The sequence below is a fragment of the Ambystoma mexicanum genome, chromosome 4q (genome assembly GCF_040938575.1).
Source record: "Ambystoma mexicanum isolate Mex_15411 chromosome 4q, UKY_AmexF1_1, whole genome shotgun sequence".
Classification (NCBI taxonomy): domain Eukaryota; kingdom Metazoa; phylum Chordata; class Amphibia; order Caudata; family Ambystomatidae; genus Ambystoma; species Ambystoma mexicanum.
The window spans coordinates 381,593,376-381,613,251 of record NC_090928.1 but is presented as its reverse complement, the minus strand read 5'-3'; the positions used below and the strand labels follow the sequence as shown (position 1 = coordinate 381,613,251).

At 43.8% G+C, this 19,876-nt stretch overlaps 1 protein-coding gene across 6 annotated transcripts in view; it reads right to left on the bottom strand.

The window, feature by feature from the left end:
• SDCCAG8 (SHH signaling and ciliogenesis regulator SDCCAG8) overlaps window positions 1-19,876 on the bottom strand; it is a 2,836,880-nt gene that overhangs the window by 945,327 nt on the left and 1,871,677 nt on the right. For all 6 annotated transcript variants that reach the window (XM_069607958.1, XM_069607955.1, XM_069607954.1 and 3 more), the window contains one exon: window positions 4,117-4,225. In XM_069607958.1, the coding sequence (XP_069464059.1) occupies window positions 4,117-4,225 (109 nt within the window). The remainder of the gene's footprint in view (window positions 1-4,116; window positions 4,226-19,876) is intronic.

Below are 19,876 nucleotides of genomic sequence, written 5' to 3'. Positions count from 1 at the left end.
AGGCTAGCCCTATTGCTAATGGGTAGAGCAGCGCTGCTAAAGATGGCGGTTCTCCCCACAGTACTACATTACTTCACCAACGTCCCGCATGACATACCCAACAGTTTCTTCATGAGGCTGGATACGGCAAGCAGGAGATTTTTCTTTTTTCTCAAAGTATCATTTTATTTGGTTTTTTACAACAAGGTCAATTCCAACAAATACAACAAACAAAATAAAAACAATAGGGGGACTTACAGAGAGGCATATCAGCAAGCATTGAGACAATGTATCAGGGGGAGACATTGTTGTGCACAAAAAGTTATTCATGACATTTCAATGGCAGGTGTCGCTGGTCGACTGCTGTTGGCAAGATTTAGTGTCTAGTTCTGGCTTTGGTGGGACAGTGGGAATGGCAGCCTGTGAGGGGGGATCGGGGTTTGCCGCATGTATGTGGGTCTCGCGGCCCTTTGCTTTTGGAAGGGGGGGCTATAGGAGGTAGGATGGGAGGGGTCATTTTTCCGTGCACCAACAAAGTGCGCATGGCTGGTGGGCCCTACCCGGGGATCTGGTCAGCGTAGTCTAGGAAGGGGGACCAGGCCCTATAGAATGTCCCCATATTTTCCGACCGAGTGGCAGAGATTTTTTCTGCAACTGCTGTATCCCAGCATTTCGTCCACCACATGGAGAGCACAGAACCCTTCGGGCTACAGTGATCTTGGCTGCTGTGAGCAGGTGTGTGATTAGGGTCGCTAGATGCCCTGTCAATGGGAATGCCCCATTGCCTGAGTCCCCCAGTAGCATGATTGCCCGGTCCCATGGTATTGGCAGTCCCGTGATTAGCCGGATCTGTTCTAGGACCTCCCTCCAGAATCGGGTTGACTTCGGGCATGTCCATAAGAGATGCAGTAGTGTCTGACATCCCCTCCAACATTGAGGTGAGAGTGATGGGTTACTTTTGTTTAGAATTTCTGCTGGGGTGATATACCATCTATAACATACCTTCACCACGCTCTCCTTATTTGTGATACATTTAGAGATCTTATTCATTCGGCACCAGATGCACCCCCATTCTTCCATCCCTAGCTCGTGTCCCAGGTCCCTTTCCCAGCTAAGCATGTAGTTCTCCTTCTTGGTGAGGTCAGTTTTGTCTAGAAATCTGTAGAGGGGTGCGATTTTCCCTCTTGGGGCCGCTGATGTTAGCTGGTATAGCCTTGCTTGCCTCTAGGCCTACCACCCGTATTAGAGGCCAATGGAACCCTCCCAGCCAGAGGCCCCAGGAAGGAGTCTCTGGGCAGGGGTGCATTAGAGAACAAAGGACCTACCTTCTTGTGACGCAAGGTCCTGGCCCCAAAGTCCTTCAGATGACCAGGTGGTGAAATGTGGAAGACTTCTCTCCAGCGGAAAAGATGATTCTTCAAAGAACGATGACCGAAAGAACTGCAATCTGCACACGGGTTCTAGCGGTGGTCGGACCACAGGCACTGCGCATGAGGGTCCGAGAGCAGGAATGGCCAATCACAGGCAGCGCATCTCGTGAAGCCTCCTACTGCCGACATGCACCGAGGGAGGCAAGGCACTGAAGGGAGGTGAAGAAGGGGAGTGCGTGGAACATTGGAAAGTTTCTGTGCCTAGGTGCCAGGTCTGACACTGTCCGTGTGGAAAAATGGACTGAGGCAAGGTGCTGGAGGGCAGGGCCTCGGGGTGTTCCTACACTTAGGGCCACGCCCCCACACGCTATACTAAATTTAAAGTGGAAGCTCCCATTTTTCGCTGCCAAAGATTACGGTAGCGTCCCCATGTTGAGGGACGCCAACAAGGACGGAGGAAAGGGGACGGGACGTATGAGTATGGGGACCTCCATGCATTGGCGCTTAGAAACACTTGTGTGCAGGCGCATTATGAATACCAAATCATATATCATAAAATGTGTGGTGGGTGTGCCCTTGGATCCGATTTTTCTGGTCAGAATTGCTTAGCTGGATCAAGGAAATTACTGGGGTTCCCCTGCAGCAGGACCCTCTCACGCTTCTCTTGGGGATCCCACTGAAGGATTACGAAACATAGATTTCGGAAGATGTGGGAAGCCCTCATACGCACGGGGAGGATAGCGGACTAGCTACATAAAGTGTCGGATGTTTATTTGATGGAAGATTTGACATATGGCACATGATGATTTGGCCAGATGAGTGGGGATGTTATATCAAAATATGGAACACATCAGGGCGACTCCTCCCTGCTGGAATCCTGCTCATGGATACTCCCCAGAGTCTCAGGAGGAAGGTTGAGTTGGTTAAAGTGGCATATGTATCCCTTTCCAGGGGGGAGAAGAACCCCCTTCAAAGTGCAAAATCCCATTTTTCCCCCCAATAGGTGTATACTAAGCTTAGTACCTGCGTGGTTGACCGGTGGTAATTGTGCTTAATCCCAGAATTACCTCCTTTTGTCTCTTGTGTCGTCAACCCTTATGTTACTGATTTTGGGGATCTCCAGTCAATAGGGGGAGCATTCAATCATATATGGTGGCAAGGCTGGTAGTTTATTGGGCCGCTGTTACTACACTGGATGTGACTTGGAGGATTTCATGTTTTTGAAAATGATGTGTTTGTTTTTATTATTGCTGAAGATATTTGTTATGTGTTACAAACTTGAAATAAATACAAATGACAAAAATAAATTCACATCAATCCATTTGCTGGTACTTCAGATACTTCACCTGATGATGAAGACAATGAAGCTAGAACAATTCCCATTTTGTATAATACAGTTCAACAGCATTTCGTTTAAAAAAATTGTTATGTGATTTTCCCACTTTCCAAGTCAGTCCTATAAAATGGGATTATTTATTTCATGGTAAGATCTCAAAACGAAGTGGTAAAGTGCATAAAGTACAGAATGAGCACACATTCCAGCTTCAGTGCTTAACCAATGTATGATCCTGGGCATCTCATTTAATCTTGTATTTCCTAACCTGTAAAAATTGCCAGTCCCTGAACCATTCAAAATTGTCCCCCTTCAGAATTATTACATTCTCGGGGTATGATCTTCAAAAAAGCCTCACTCATGGTGTCCTGGCTGTAGTGTTGCTTCCTCTGGAACATGGCTCTCTCTGCAAGGTTTGGCTCTCTAGATGTTTCAGACTACAATTCTCCATCAGCCAAAGCCTGTATAGTCAATGATTAGAGATAATCTGAATTGTGGTATAAAATATCTGGAGAGCCAAAGGGTTAAGACCCCTGCTCTATAATAATAGTGAGCATTGATATATTGCACAACACAGCCACTTATTTGCTCTCTAATGGCAAAACCACTTGAAAACCATGTCCTTCTTCTAATCTCAGTCTGTCTGGATATGGACACGTACCTGGTAGCTTCTCCTTGCTTCCAGTTGGTCTCCTCTATCCCTACTTGAGCGCTTTTGTATTCTGGGAGGCAGTTTATCTGAGTTGTCTGTCTATTCTGGATTATGTGCACCTTTTTCATGCGATCTGTGTCCTGCATTTATACTATGGCCGGTATACCGTCCTTGTGGCTGCTAATAATGAAAAGTGGTCTGTACCTATGCTAGGACACAAGTACCCTTGTCGTGGACTGTTAATGTTGCCCTTGAAATGCTACTTGTATATCTTTCTGATATCCGCAAGAATGAAGAGGGTAAGAGGACTGAAAGGGAGTACCCATGCTTATTTTGGTAGCCTGAGGGTTTGCCTTGCAGCGATGCGTTGTAAGTGCGACTTAGGGGGCGCGACCAGATATTCTGGATCCCTTAATTCCTTTAGTTCGGTGGAGGGGCTTGGCAAGCTTTAGGACATAGACATCCCACAACATGGCAAGTACACTACATTGCCAAATCTTTACATGTATTAATATATTTATAAGAATTACATTTTAAAGCAAAGGTGCCCATGCCCCAAAAGTGCTTAAGAAAGATGGTGCTACTCGATAATGCAGAATTGTTCAATAACATGTTTTTAAATAAATGTATGTACTGATTTATCTACACATTTGAGTATGATTTCATCATTAGGTGCAGTTATCCAAGTATACCCCGATATCAAGCAACAAAGTGCGATCTAGGAAACAGAATCCACGTTAGAAGAATGAAACGCATGTCGTGTGACAAGCTGTGCCACTTACCTGCTTTTTTCTGCAACTTCCTCCAGTTTTATTGCGAGTGATTGGCATTCGCCTTTTAATTTTGCTATGAAAGTGTTCTGAGAGGACAGCAGTGAATCCAAATCATTTACTGGAAATTAAGAAATAAAAAATAATATATTAAAGTAAGACTATAACTTCCAACAAACTAATAATTATCGCATGATTTTATTTTCTGTTAAATCTTATATTTTTCCCTGCCAGCAGCCACGTATTTCTTTGTTCTCCCTGCTCTCCCAACAACAAGCAGGTCAGATGTAGTTCGCGTTTTTATTTTTCAAACCTCCAGACATTTTCTGCACTATGTTGTCAAGTTTGCACCCCCGCATTTTAGGATAATGTCTTAAGTACATTTTCTTGTCAATACGATCCCTCTCTCCGGAACCCAAAATGCGATGCGCTAACATCTGCCCGGAAGCTAAGCAAGTGCCGCCCTCAGGGGCTGGGGCCCCTGCCACTGTGAAATCTTCCAGCGATGGCAGGCCCGGCCCTGCGTACAGCTGCCTTCTTCCCTTCGGCGCCAGAGGGCTGCAATGGTGCCAAGTCACAGGCTTGTCTCTTCACAAGTGATACAAAACGCGAAAGTGACTCCTGGTCGTCGCATATGCCATTTACATAACACACCTAATTAGCTGTTTTTCCATTTCATTCGAGTAATAAGGGTGTGCGTTACGGGTTCCGATGCGTAGAAAATAAGAAATACAGAGGCTGGAAACAAAGGTTGTGTGGCACTGGAACTTACCAGTGGTAGTTACAAAAGTCTGTTTGACAATTATCGAATATTATTTAAAACAAAAATGTGCTTGTACTACACGCATTTAAGGTGATCTTGTCTGAAAGGCAACGTGTAGCACTTTACAATAAACCTAACATATAATACACAGGAATAAAATATGCAAGCGAACGCCACTCACGTAGATGCAGTGACGGACAGTTTACAACAGATCAGAAAATAATGTTTCCAAGCAGCACATTGCCGTTACTTAAACATTAATCATATACCTTTCATTTGCCACATACCGGGCATGCGCAAATTGCATTTCCCAGAAAAAAACTCAAGTACTCATGAGGCAACCAGAGGGGACATTTGTTTTAAAAAGGTATGTATTTGCAAACATAGTGACAACACATGAGTAGTCTCTGAAACAATTGGACACACATTAGCACCCAAGGCACGTTTATCAATGCGATGTGAAATCCTGCCCTTTTTTAAAGAAGTAGCGACCTTCCAGTTCCTGTGCGCGTAAATGGGCTGATGTAAAGTCTCTCAACGTTGATGACAGTACCTGGGCACTGTTAGACTCCAACATCCTAATCCACAACCATAGATAGACAGACAGCTCCGAGCGCAGTACAAAACATGGCACAACAAATGATTTCAAATTTTGAACAGAAAAACGACTGTGAACTGCTTTATTTAACAGCCAAAACAGCAGGCAATGCTGGATGCGTACCAGCGGAGCACGTGAAAGGATGCATTTACTCACCCTGGGGACAAAATCCTTTAGTTTACAATGTTTCTCGTGCTCAACTTGTAATCCACATGAAGAATGTATGTTTGTCAAATGACAAGTATTGTGTAATTTAACGGATCTCCGCCATATCGGAGTGTACTGTTTAAAAAAGATACTTTGCGAAAGTGGTGTGAGAAAGGTATGTATGGCTGAGTGTTTTCCTTTGGCTTTGTGCATGGGTAGCTGAAACAATATCACAATTCGCCCAGAAACTCTGTACTGCAATACCGAAGATCTAAAGTCTGCAGAGTCCAGTATCAAAGCTCTCAAAAAAAGAGCTAATTGGGTATTTCACAAAGTTGAAACTTAGTCTTGAACAAATGATGAAACTTTCCTGGGGCATATAAAGGAGATTCTTCTGGAGGATTCTATGATCCAACACAAGATGGAAAGGCTAGAACTGGTTATGAAAATGGCACATAATAGGACTTGGAACAAAGGCACAGGTGGGGGAACATCAGAAGTCCAGGGCTGGAGGAAGGGTGAGGGGGAATAGCTTGCACTAAATTGTGGAGAAGATCTTCCAGGCTTTACTGCAGAGCGCATTAGTTACCAATGGCAATTGTTTGGAACCCCATGAACAGCCGGGGACGAATCTATCAAGGCAGACATTTGATTGCCCAAGGCAATTTGAGAGGTAATTGAGCACTCATATTTAACGAGGAAATAGATGCTACACATGTTGCTTGTTAAACCAACGGTTGCTTTAAGAAGCCAGTCCGTTCAACTCTAATGATTTATACAACTTACTCCTTCTGAAACAGAAGGCCATAGGGCCCATAACTGAGAATTTGCAGGAGGGCGGTGCTAGTTACAGATGGGACTATATATGGAAGGGCTATATATGAATTGCCAGTGTTTTCTATACTTCAGACACAGATGAGAAGCCATTGAGAGCTGTACACAGGAAGAGGAGAGTATAATATAGCTAGGGAGGGGTAAGGAATGGGGAGCAGACTACAATCAACAGCCATTTGTCAGGCCAAAGATCATTTGAGACAGTTTTTCTGGATGGCCTGTGTGCATGCTGCTATTGGAGTAATCACGTTTTTATATTAGTAGGGCATGGATTACTTGCACTTTATGGTTAATGCCTGGTGCTGGGAGAACCCTTCGCAGCATATGAAGAATGAAGTGGCAACTACTGGATACACCTGCAATTGTTTAGAGAATAGGAGGTGTTGATCAAAAATGACAGTCAACTTTCTGACTTTGGGAGCTGCAAGAGATGGTGGGCTGAGGTCAGGGGGGCATATTCTGGGTGTACTCACTACTTGAGCTGAGCCATACCATAGGAGTTCGTTTTTTCCTGGTTTGAGAAAGAGGTGCCTCTCCATCATCAATATTTAAATGGTTGACAGACATGAAGAAACAGCAGGAAGCCTGTGAAGTCCTAATCCTCAAGTTGCTGTCTAAGTTGGGTGTCGTCCACATAATTGTTGAAAGACGGGTTCAAGTGATTGATCAGTGAAGCCAATGGACAAATTAAACAATTGAAAAGTCAGGGGGACAGGGTGGAGCGCTGAGGCACGTGGCTGGATGGAGGATTCTGATGTGAAAGGACAAATGTGACTGTCAACACAATACATAAGGAAAGAGGAAATCAATTGCAGAGAGATACATTTGATGTACATAAAAGATTTGAGACAAGAGATCAGTATTAATGGTACACTGTGTTGCATGTGGCAGAAAGATCCAACAGGGCAATTACTGTACATTTGTTTAAGATATATTCTCTGGTGTCTAACCGGGGTGCATTTAGTGCTTCCTCCTGGGCAGAACCCTGATTGGTTATTATGGAAAAGGTTAATGGCCCCCTTAAATATTAAAATGTGTTTGTGGCGAGATGATCAATAGTTTTGCCTCAAATGCTACGGTGGAGATTAGTCAGCGAGGATAGAAGAGGTCAGTGCCTACTTTCTTAAGGAGTGGTGTGGTTATAGCCAGAATAGAGGGGTGGGGGTGCGACAGCCCTGAGGAGAATTATGCATTTAAAATAACTCCAAAGAGGTGTCCAAAGGTGGAGAGGAGTTATTTTCAGGTGTAAGGAACATGGCGTAGCTTGTATTTTATACATCTTTGTCATTCCGATGACATTGGAAAATTTAACGGAGTAGGTGGGTCAGATTGTTTCCTCAATTATCCGGGCAGATACCCTGGGGTCAAATGTGGTGTGAAATATGACCCATGGATTCCAGAAATACAGAGGCCAGAGTCAGTTATGAGTGCTCACCGAAATATAAGTCCAGCACAGAAATGATGTCTGACATACAGCCTATTAAAAAAAAATTATAAAGGAAAGAAAGCGGGCCTGAATCTGAAAATGCTAAGATGTGCGCAATGCATTTCAGGAAGGAAAAGGAAGACTTTTGGCTGACAATCTATGGAGAGCTGCACTGACATATAAAGAACCCGCAGTGCACAGCATCTTCAATGGGATACCAGAATTGTGCTGCAGGCAGCTAAAGTGAAGCATTTCATGTATAATAAATAAAAGAATGTCATTTTCTGTTTTTCCCCCTCATCCAGATTGACAATATGCTCAGTGAAATGCTCACCAGACTTGTAAAGTGTGAACATGGTTTCTGCTTATAACAAGCTTATCCATACAGACAATTTCAAAGCAACACTCATGTATGTTGAAACTGTGAAAGCCTTATAAGATGCTGTGAAAAGTTACAATTGTGTGCAAGTTTAAAGGCTATTTGCGGCCGGATATAGGGATGGTAATTTCTTCCACATGTGAAACTAAGCTCCAGGACCTCCCCTCCCCTCTCCTGTCCTGAAGACAGTCCTGATTGTCTTCATCCATCATTGCCCTTCCTTAAAAATAAAAGAAAGTAATACTTTTTAGATCAGAAATGCGGTGAAGACCAGATAAAGTCTCCCATAAAAAGTCCATTAGTATGGCAATCAGCCAGCTCTGCTTAGGCCATGAGCCTGAAGAGAAACGAAATTTAGGGAGCAAGTGTGGGTGCCAGAGTGACTGTAATGCTCACCTGGTATCCACAGGGACGTCACTCAGCCTGTTCTGACCTCTTACGACCTCGAAAGCTTCCCTGGAGGCTATTTGACTGGAGACTGGGCCTGAAACACAGGATTGGTAGAGTTTAACTCCCTATTGTCTCTGTGTGCTTGAACCCCTTCTTCCCCGGGGTCCAACCCTTCCCTTTGATCCACAGCTCACCTTGTTTTCTTTGATAGTGTGCTCTCCGTCCTGCTTTCAGCGCAGGGGCGCGTTGATTGATGCAGGCTCGTTGCTGCCTAGTTACTTCACTGGCAAGAGTCTGACAGGTAAGTATGATGAGTCTTTTGAACAGTTCTCTAACTTCGTTCCTTTCCTTCCTTAGATGATGGCCGGCGTCTGGGGATGGCGGCGTGCTGCTGAGATAAGTAGCGCTGAAGTGAGTGAGAGCGCGATGCACGATGCACCCCTTTCGTATTTGCATTGAACTGAGTTCTTTTTCTGTGTCTTTTAGGTGCCGCAACGTTTTCAGCGTGGATGCCGGTTATGAAGAACAAATGCGGTGGGTAAGTGCGGTATGCGGCACCTCTAGATGTTTCCACGCTAACCTGGAGTGTCTTTTCCCTCTTGCAGATGGATGAGAAGTTCCAGAGACAGAGTTCCGCCAGAGCGGCTGGGATTCAGGTAAGCGTTTGAAGCTCGTACAGTATTTAAAAATAAGCGAAGATTTGCAGAATGCTTACTAATGCCTTTTTTCTGTTCTTTTCCCTTTTCCTTAGAAAGCGGCGTGCCAGGATGGGAATGACACCGCCGAAGATGCCCGCAGAACAGAAGGAGCGATGAATGATGGGCAGAAGCGCCGCAAGGTAAGGCTGTTCCTAACAGTGTTCTTGTTCTTGCAGGAGCTGAGCGCATAAGAAAGATGCAGGCCTACTGGAGACCGATCCGAACACGGTGAGTGTCACGCTGCAGGTGCAGAAAATGCAAAGCATGTTTCTCAGCCTGGGTCTGGCTTAAATAGTCTCTGGGTATCCGAGGTGTCTCTGGGCTGAACCACACCCAAAAGACTAGACCGCAGATGCAGTTCTGGGAACCGAAATATGTGGGGGCATCCATCTTGTCCCCATCAATGCACTACAAGTCCAATCCCCAATGTTATCCTATGGGAGTGAGTGAGTCTGGTGCCACAAGCGCCAAGTTTGACTCCAAGTGGGTCTTTGGAGGGATGAAGAGGCCCTTGAGGGCCATGTAGGTGATCGTGGCCTGGCTCCAGCCTGACATCTTGGAGGGCTGGGGACATGAGGGGCAGGAATCATGACAGTGACAGAGGATATGAAACTGTAGTTTTTAAATGGGAGACATACATTTTATCGCATAGAAGGGGCAGCGTACATGTCACAACGGTCATACGAGGCTTCTATTAAAGGTGACAGTCACCCCCTTCTAACCATGCTAAAACGATTTTGGTGGGATAAACACAACTGAAGTTATTAATGAAAATGTGATTTGGGCCTTCCCTTGATTCAAAGAGAAGCGAATGGTGGTAAAAGCATGCCGGTAATAATTAATATGACGACTGTAAAGTGTCATATTTTTCATTGATATGGCTCCTGAGTAAATGAACAAAAACTGTAGCTCGGCACAGGAAGGACGTGCAGACTCCAGACTAGCCTCATCTGATTTGCTTTAAAATGTAGTTCTTATAAATATATTCATACATGTAAAGATTTGGAAATGTAGGGTACTTGCCACGTTGTGGGATTTCTATGTCCTAAAACATGCAGAACCCACCTGTCAAAGTGAGATGATAAAGCTCTCTCCTCCTACAGCTATCCCAAAGCACTCCCCCATCCCCTTGTCCTTTCAGCACACAGGTGAGAGGTGGGTAATGAAGACTAGCCAATCCCTTTCGCGAGAATCATGACAAGTTAGTGATGTCATTTGCCCTATAAATAAGCTGGTTAGCATTAGAACTGGAGATCCTACACTAATTAAGAGATTCAACCTGCTGACGAAATCTGTCGAGAAACATCCCAGCTGAGAGGCCTAAGTCTTGCATTGGAGGCAGGAACCAGGAGACATATAAGCTGACTGGGACCCCTTGGAGAGGAGACCCTTGACTGGCCCCCTTGTTGTCCCAGCGCTGCCTTGATGCTCCCTGATGCCCAGTTCTAGGCCTCTCCTGTAAGTAGAACTACCCCAAAGCCATAGACTGTGTAGGCCCTATATTCCTCCAGCATTGTTTTAGTTATTTCCCCAGTGAAAATATCCTGTGTAAATCCCTAGCAAATTTAATCGAAGTAAATCAATTAGTTCCCCTATTGAATTCACACTATCTGTATTGTTGCCATTCGAAACCAACAATCTTTTCCCAGTGTGTTTTGAACCGGTATAGATAAAGATCTGCTAAAAGAATGAATCCCAAACTCTGTTTCCACGTGTGGGCGCAGGGTGCTAAACGAAATTCCCCCTTGATCCCATTCATTTTAAATCAGAAGTGTGAAGTCTGGTAGTGCCTTTGCATATGCAAGGTGAAAAACGAAAATGCCCCTTTGTATTCATTGTGCTCTGACCAAAACCCCAAAAGACCCACCTGTTCTTTGTAGGTGAGGCAAAACAAATTTTCCCAATTGCATTTTCTTTCTCACATTGCATCTGTGATTCCAATCCAAAAACCAATTGTCCCATTCTGTTCTAACCAAAACCCCAAAGTCCTGTGTGTTATTGTTAGGTGTAGCAAAACACATTTCCAATTTCTTTCTATTCTTTCACATTGCAGCTGTGCTAAATATCCCAAAATCAATTTTCCCATTGTGTTCTGATAAAAGCCCAAAGCCCTGTGTGTTGTTAGGTGTGGCTAAACTAATTTTTCCCATTGCTTTTCTGTCTTCCATATTGTTTCTGTGATCAAATATCCCAAAAACCAATTTTCCCATTGTGTTCCCACTCCCTGCCACTGTCCTCCCATTCAGAGGAGTCGAGTCTAATTAATGTTTGGAGGGTTAGGGTTGCTGGGAGTAAAGCATAACCCTGTTGGAAATCAATGTGTGTGTGATGAATTGTTCTTTTCTTGTATTGGTTGATGATTTAAAAGGAATTAATTGTGACAGCATATCTCTATGTTGGTGCCTTTACGGAAGTCATTTTGTTCTTGTGTTGCCACAACATTGGTGGCTAATGTTAATCTATTTGGGATATTTGGTTAAATAAATTAATAAATATATTCTGAATACACACCGGCCTGGTTTCTATTCCATTGTGGCACCGGATATTAGTTGGGGTTGGGTGCGAGATGGGTTGGCAGCATCACCAAATAGAACATGAATCAAAACTAAAGTGCTTTATTGTGCGCCACATTCATTATGGGGAAAGGAACTCCATGAGTTGGGTGTGACCGCGTAATAAACCGCGACAAAACGGAATGAGGTTAAGATGTCCCCCACATTTATTTTGAACAAGGTAGACAGCCTATGTGTAAGTTCTTGAGTTGGTAGGATTAAGAAACATTCTTGAACTGTATACAGTAAGTGCATAGCAGGGGAAGACATTTTTTCTTGTTCATTCATTCTTGCATTTTTTGGTTTTCACCCTGCTGATTTCAAGTTGGTGAGCTGCTGTCTAGTTAGGGGGTGGTATGGTGGGTGGTTTTCGGAGTGGCTATGGGTGAGGTTGGAACCCAAATCAGGAGGGGGCAATGTAAGCAACCTGGTGGGAGAGGATAAGCATGTGTACAATGTTCTAAAAGCTGAGTCTGGGAGGAAGGGCTTGTACTTGGACAGAAGAGTAAGTTGTGACTAGGGATGCAAGTAGAGATTGCCATCAATATTGACTGCAAGTAGCATAGTCCTGGTAGAGAGGTAGGGGGGTGAATTTCATTTCAAACAGCCAGTTTTGGACTTTAGTGTTCTTGGATTAAACCATGAGGAGAATTAATTGAATCTTTGTTGGGGTTCAGTTTCAGGACTTTTTGAGGGAGAAACAGGCGTGTAGCCAGCGGATTATGACAACATTGTGAGATCTCAGGCTATACTGTGTTTCATTGGCATATTGGTATAGCTTAATGTCAGGGTTATCCAAGAGTTCCCCAGTGGCTCTACGTTGACTCTAAAGATGACTTGAGAAAGGATGGACGCCTGCAGGACTCTGGAGGTTACAGGATGTTAGTTACCATTTGAAGAGTTAGTGTCTTTTATCGAGGTATGATCCAAACCATCTGAGGATGGATGTATTACCCCCACTTTAATTTATCTCCACTGGCTCCCAATTCACCCTAGGTCACTTTTAAAGATCTGCTGTATCACTTAAAAAGCTGATGTTTTAGGACAGCCATCATACTTTGTATCAAACTGAGCATTCCTGGTGTACTAAGGCTCACTAGGAGCTCTAACATTCAACACTTAGACATTCTCTACTTTAGGAATTCCTGTCTATCGGCTCATTCCATTTCGGCAGCAGCATGCTTGGTTTGCTTTGCCGCCTTCTGCTCATTTGCTCCTTATTATTTTTGAGTTTTGAAAGACCCTCCAGACACATTTGTTTCGAATTGTTTATCCATAAATGCAGTTTCACTGTCTGCATTTTTTATCTTACTTTTTTGATATTAGGATATTCTAGAAAGCTGATGTTTTATACTGATATTGCCTACATTGTTTTTGTAAAATGGTACTTTCTAAAACTGTATCTTGCTGTACAGCGCCCCAATGCATTTTGACCAATTTGCTGCACTATATAAGATTTTAAAATAAATTAAAGTACATTTATCAAAGCCCATGCTGGAGGTTAGGGTACTGAGAAGTGTGTCATGGTTGACTGTGTCACACAAATATCCTGCCGGCCTCATACTAATATTACATGGAGAAACCAAATGCATAGTAATGTACCATGATAGAAGCCTCGATTCAGGATTTCACAAAACCACAACAGTCAAAGAAAACGACATCCACTGCATCCCTGGCACATGTGTAAACCAATGACCGTAGACCAAGGCTGAGGATGCCAAGGAGATACCTTATGTCAAACACTGATGCGACCAAAAAAGGACTTAAGATTGGCATCAAAAGGTTTAAATTCTAGGCCAAAATGTTGCAGCCTTTAGGGAGCATTGGTATCCTTCTTTGATGGAAAGTAATTTGGGGTTACAGTGGTCTATGATGATTTTTATATCAGTAATGGCCTGAAAAGGGACGTGGTCATTTACTAGTTAGGTGTCTGGTTGCTGAAAATATCTTCTTTTCATCCCAGAAGGGCAGGGGATTGGAAGGGGAGCAACTGGAATGGCCTGTGTTAACCTCTGCCTAACAGAAACCGTGTACCAATTTCTTCTTTTAAGGCTCCCTCAGAACAGAGTCATCTTTCCTCTTTAATGACCCTAAAGACGTGGGTCTGAAAAGCTGTTTCAGGCTTTCTTGATTTGAATGTAAAGTGTCAGGGCATGAGTTAGAGGGTGCTTCTCTCTTGCCTGAGTGTTTACACTGTGGTGTTGTATTTTTGGGGTATGCTCAGAATAGAAGACAAATGCTGTGGCATACCAGAAGAAAGACTTGCAACAGAAGACATGTCTTTACTACAGGAGTTTTATTTAAATTAAAGGCGACGCCTTATTGACCCAATTGCTAATAAGGACACTTCCTGCCTAATAAACTAGACTAAGGTGCCTGTAAAAATGTGTCAGTCAAAATAATAAACCTTGCCCTCTGTCCAAATTCTAACTTCTAAACTAGCCCTATCACTTATAAAAACAACTGAAAAGGGAAAGCGGGCAATATAGGTTGCCCTCTCTGTTCTTTATTCTGCCATCTCCCAGTGTTTCCAGGAATCACTCCTAGTTTCAGTTCCCCCATTTATTTGATAGGGACAGGTCTCCTGACTAGCAGTTTGAGTCCATCTGGTCAGAGTTCCAAATAAAGAAAAGGTTTTCCTCACGAGACGTCAACCAGCTGGGACTGACAAGGTAAGCAAAGCCTGGACAGGGGGACCAGCTACCACTGCTCCCCATTAAACTGGCCATCTTAATACCTAAAACATGTAGTCTGCTGCACATAACGCACGGTTGTACGTTAGTCATATCTTGCATCTTGGTAGATTGTACTAGTTAACCAGTTAGAATGTCTTATCCAGAAATATCACGCATCTAAGTTAGACTGCGTTAGTCAACCATATCTCGCATTCAGGCAAACTGTCATAGGTAACCATAATCCGCGTGTGGGCCAATTGTCCACTATATACTGTTGCGCCCCCATTTTAGGCGCTTTCTCCATCTATCCTTGTGTCCCAATACTAGCTGTTATTGCATTTAATGCTGTGTCCCCATGGCACTTTCTCTCTCTATTTAGTTATCCCAATACTAACAGTTGCTGCATTTACTGCTGTGCCCCCATTTTAGGCACCTTCACCCTCTATCCGGGTGTCCCAATAACAGCTGTTTTTGCATTTACGGTTTGTGCCCGAATTTGGCTAGAACAGCATTATCACAGAAAAGTAAGAACAGTCAGGGCACAGAAGCTGGCTCAAGAGATGAATGGGGGTCATTACAAGTCTCCCGGTCCGGAAATTAGGGTGCCGGTAGCAACGTACCAGCAGATTGATTGGGACCGCGACCAATGGGATGGGGATGAATACGACAGTACTAGTTCAGAGAGTGGTTCAGATAGGGAAGTACCGCCCCAACCAGAGCTCGATGGCAAAGAGGTGACCGCTAAACCAGTCACGCATAGACGAGCTGGAACACATCCGAATAATCCTGGAGGAGGTTTTGTGGATTTGACAACGCTGGAGGATTATTTCTGAACAAGAGGTTGGGGAAATAATTAATCAATTGAAACAGAGAGCAGGTGAGCCTCTGTTAACATGGATGGTTAGATTATTTAACAGAGGTGCAGCAGGTCTTCTTGTAGATTCAACCGATTCTCCGAGGTTCGTGCCGTTGTCCCATGGAACCCATATTCAATAAGTATTATGTGCAGGGCTGCCTCCAGATGGTCAAGGGAGAGATTCACAAGTGTCTTTGTTACAGTTAACTGCCCAACGATGTAATCGCAAGTATCCAATTATGTCGGACAGGCCTAGCGATGAGAGGAAGTGGTAAACACTGAGAAAGGCAATTCAAAGACTTAAGGAGCAAGCCATGAAAGACGCCATCCATACTGAGGATCCAGGACATATGGGGGTAGTGGGATTATCGGTCTCAGCACGAAACACCAGCATTCCGACTGCTCCACCGGCATACAAAAATGTAATTATGCCCTGCTGATGGGGATGACCGGTAAACTAACAGATGAGGTGGTGGATGCTATCAGACAGTTAGATCTAGGGGAATGGGACAAGACGGAAGAGAGGCCATGAGAGAGAGAGAGGGGCGAAGTAATAAACAGAACCCTGGAAAGAGGTTCGCTAGTAGAGATTCACGGATATCCAGAAAATATATGGTTTTGACGCTGCTAAAAGATGGAGTGCCGCACGAAGATATTGATGGAATTGAAACTCGCGAAATGTATCAGCTGTATAAAAACAAGGGCTTGAAGGGAAAGAGCGGTATAAACAAGTGAAAAGGCAGGATGTGAACAAGCAAAGTGGGGATAAGTCCCCTTCAGCGTCGCCTGAGGAGGAGATGGATGACGGCTCCATGGGTATGCCTTCACCATATCAGCCGACCTCTGCTGATTTAAAGGTTGTGAGTGCGATGTTGGAGACAGAGTCCAAATACACGCATCTGAAATACGAATGGGATTGTGGTCAAACTCCGGTAGCGTCTGCCCGGATTAAGGTAGACAGATGACCTTGTGTGAATGTAAAATTATTCTGGCAATCAGGAAATATGCAAGAGGTTCGAGCTTCGATTGATATCGGGGCAGAGACCTCATTAATTCATGGGAATCCTTGAAGATTTAATGGCAGACATTTTACCATCACAGGACTGGGAAGGAAAGAGACCCCTGCAGTCAGTTGACAATAAAATTGGTAATTTAAAAAGGAAAAAATACCAAGTGTTAATTCTTCCCATACCTGAATATATTATTGGTTTTGATATTCTGGAACGATTGAATTTACAATTAGGAGGTAAAACGTATCAGTTTGGGGTGAGTGCATTGACGTGTACCCCGCATCATTGTGGGAACATTGAAAATGCCCCTGTGCAGGTTCCCTTAGCCGGGTATCTATGAAACAATATTGTCTTCCTGGGAGGCAGAAGGAGATTTTAGACTCTATTAAGGGATATTTTGAAGCAGGTGTGCAAAGTCCTTTAACCACGGCTTGGAACAATCCAGTCTGGCCTTCTAAGAAGCCAGATGGAAGCTATAGGATGACTGTAGATTATCGTGAGTTGAATAAGTACACTCCTCTGTTAATACCCGCAGTCCCAGATGCGGTTACTTTGATCGAAAATGTGCAAAAGTTGGAAAGAACTTGGTATGAGTGATAGATTTGGCAAATGCATTCTTCACTGTGCCGATTACAGAATAGTGTCAGGAGCTGTTTGCATTTTTCTGGAATGGGAGGCAGTATACGTTTCAACGTTTGCCCATGGGGTACATGCATAATTCAACCATTTGTCACCGGCTGGTGGTGGAACATTTGGACAAGATCCTGTGCAAACTGGATGTAGAGTGTGTAGACGCACCTAGACACCATTATTGAGGGTTTGAGAAAGGAAGGATGGGAAATGAATGAAACAAAAACCCAAGCTCCAAGTTAGACAGTGATTTTTCTGGGAATTCATAGGCGTAATGGGCATTGTGAGATGGTGCGGAAGGCTAAACACAAGATCCTTGAGTTTACTACACCTGTGAATAAAAAACAAGCTCAACAGTTCATAGGGTTGTTCGGATTCTGGAGACAACATATACCACACTTGGGGCAGATTTTAGCATCTATCTACAAAGTAACACGGAAGAAATCCGACTTCCAGTGGGGCGAGAAGCAAGAGAAAGCATTTCAGCTAGCAAAGGATACGATTCAAAGAGTGCTTGATTTATGGCCTTTAAGGGCAGGGGAAGTTGTATTGATTGTGTCTGTACATTAAAATTATGCCAATTGGAGTTTGTGGCAAAAACAGGACAGGAAGCGTGTCCCTTGGGATTTTGGAATCGTATTTTACCGAAAGCTGGTGCCAATTTACTCCCTTTGAAAAGCAATTGTTGGCATTCTATTGGGCTCTTGTGTATACAGAGCAGATAATGGTGGGTCATGATGTTTTGATCTGACCGGAAATTTCGATCATGCAGTGGGTACTGAGCTCTCTTAAAACACATTGAATAGGACATGCTCAAAGGGTAGCATCATTAAATGGAAGTGGTACATTCAAGATCGTGCCAAAACAGGGAAGGGTGGAATTGAGAAATTACATGAGCAAGTGGCTGGTGTTCCGTTGGTTGATTTGGAACGCTCAGAGGGGACCAAAGTCTTTGAGTCTCCTGTAAAATGGGGAATTCCTTATGGGGATTTGATGAGTGAACAAACTGAACATGCTTGGTTCACCGATGGCTCAGTTAAATATGTAGGGACTGAGCGACACTGGAAGAAAGTGGTAATAAATACCAAAATGAAGAAAATATTGACAACATCAGGAAAAGGGAAGAGTAGTCAATTTGCCAAATTGTATGCAGTTTATCAGGCATTGAAGCAAGAAGCGCCTGGCTGTTGTTATGTATACAGTGGCTCATAGTCTGCCGCAAATGGACTAGTTGTTTGGCTGCCAACATGGCAGAAGAATGGATGGAAGATTCATGCAAAATAATTATGGGGAAAAGAACTATGGCAAGATATTGCCGAAATGTTGATGCATAGTACAGTGACTGCCTATCATGTAGATGCACACTGCGCGACAGACTCATTGGAACGTTGGTTCAATTCTGTTGCAGATGAACATGCCAAAAATTCAGCTGTGGACGCGAGGTCGGAGGAAAATGATCTGGAAGGGATTGCTAAATGGGCACACCAGAAAAGTGGGCATCTTGGAGAAAAGGCTACTATCAGGTGGGCACAAGATTGAGGAATTAGCATTCCTTTAAAAATAGTGAAAACAGTAATTGTGCAATGTACATTGTGTCAGCATCAGAAACAGAGATCTATTATTACACATGTAATTCGTGATACACTGAAGCGAGGTATGTACCTGGACACATTTGACAGACCGATTATATCGGTCTGATGCCAATTAGCAGAGGATGTCAGTATGCGTGCACAATTGTGGACATGTATTCAGGATATTTGATGGTTCTACCATGCAAGAGAGCCACGCAGTTGAATACTATCAAATTGTTGGATCAAGTGGCAGTATATTATGGAATACCTTTACAGATTCAGAGGGACAATGGATCACATTTTAAGGGTAAATTGATTCAAGACTATTGTCAGGAAAAGGGCATCAAATGGATTTTTCACGTCCCTTATCACCCCAAGACTTTGGGATTGATTGAGAGAATGAAGGGTTTGTTGAAGGAACAGCTGCTGAAAACTGGGGAGGGTAATCTGAAAGGGTGGCGTGAGCGCGTTTTGGATGCAGTGCAAGTGCTGAATAAAAGACCAATCGCCAATGGTGAGACTCCATTGATGCGTATGTTAACGCCAACCTTACAAATGAAGCCGGACAGAGCATTTGAAACATTGATGCACTGGGAAATGTCACCTGGAGCTTCTAGCTCCTTATTGAGCAGCACCAGAGTCTGCAGGGGTGGATTTACATGCGAGGGAGGAGATTAGACTTGAACCCAGAGGAATCAGTGTTATCGACACAGGAATTGGAGTGCAAATGACATCAGATCATATGGGATTAATTTCCCCTAGATCTGGATTAGCATTCTGAGGAATCCAGGTATTGGGAGGGATTGCTGATGCGGACTATCAAGGAGAGATAAAAGTGATCCTAATCAAAAGTGGAGAGAACAAACTACCTATCCATAAGGGTGATAGGGTGGCACAGCTAATTATTGTACCTGTAAAGCTGTCTATGGTAAAGAAGGAAGAGGCACCCACTGTGATAACTACTCATGGGGATACAGGTTTTGGCTCATCAGACAGAATGGCTCTGGAAGCGAAGGTTTGGGTTGAGAAACCTAGTGGTCCGCTGGTTCCAGAAGATGTGACGGCAGCAGGGGAAGATCAAATTGTTCTAGTAAGGCAACCAGGAAAGAGAAAATTGAGTAATTTTCCCGCTGACAAATGTTATTTACGCGAGTGATGTACTTCATTGATATGTTGTTTTTTTCTGATTTCTTTTTCTCCAGACCCTGTGTGTGAGGTTTGCGCTTGTGGATTTGTGTGGAGA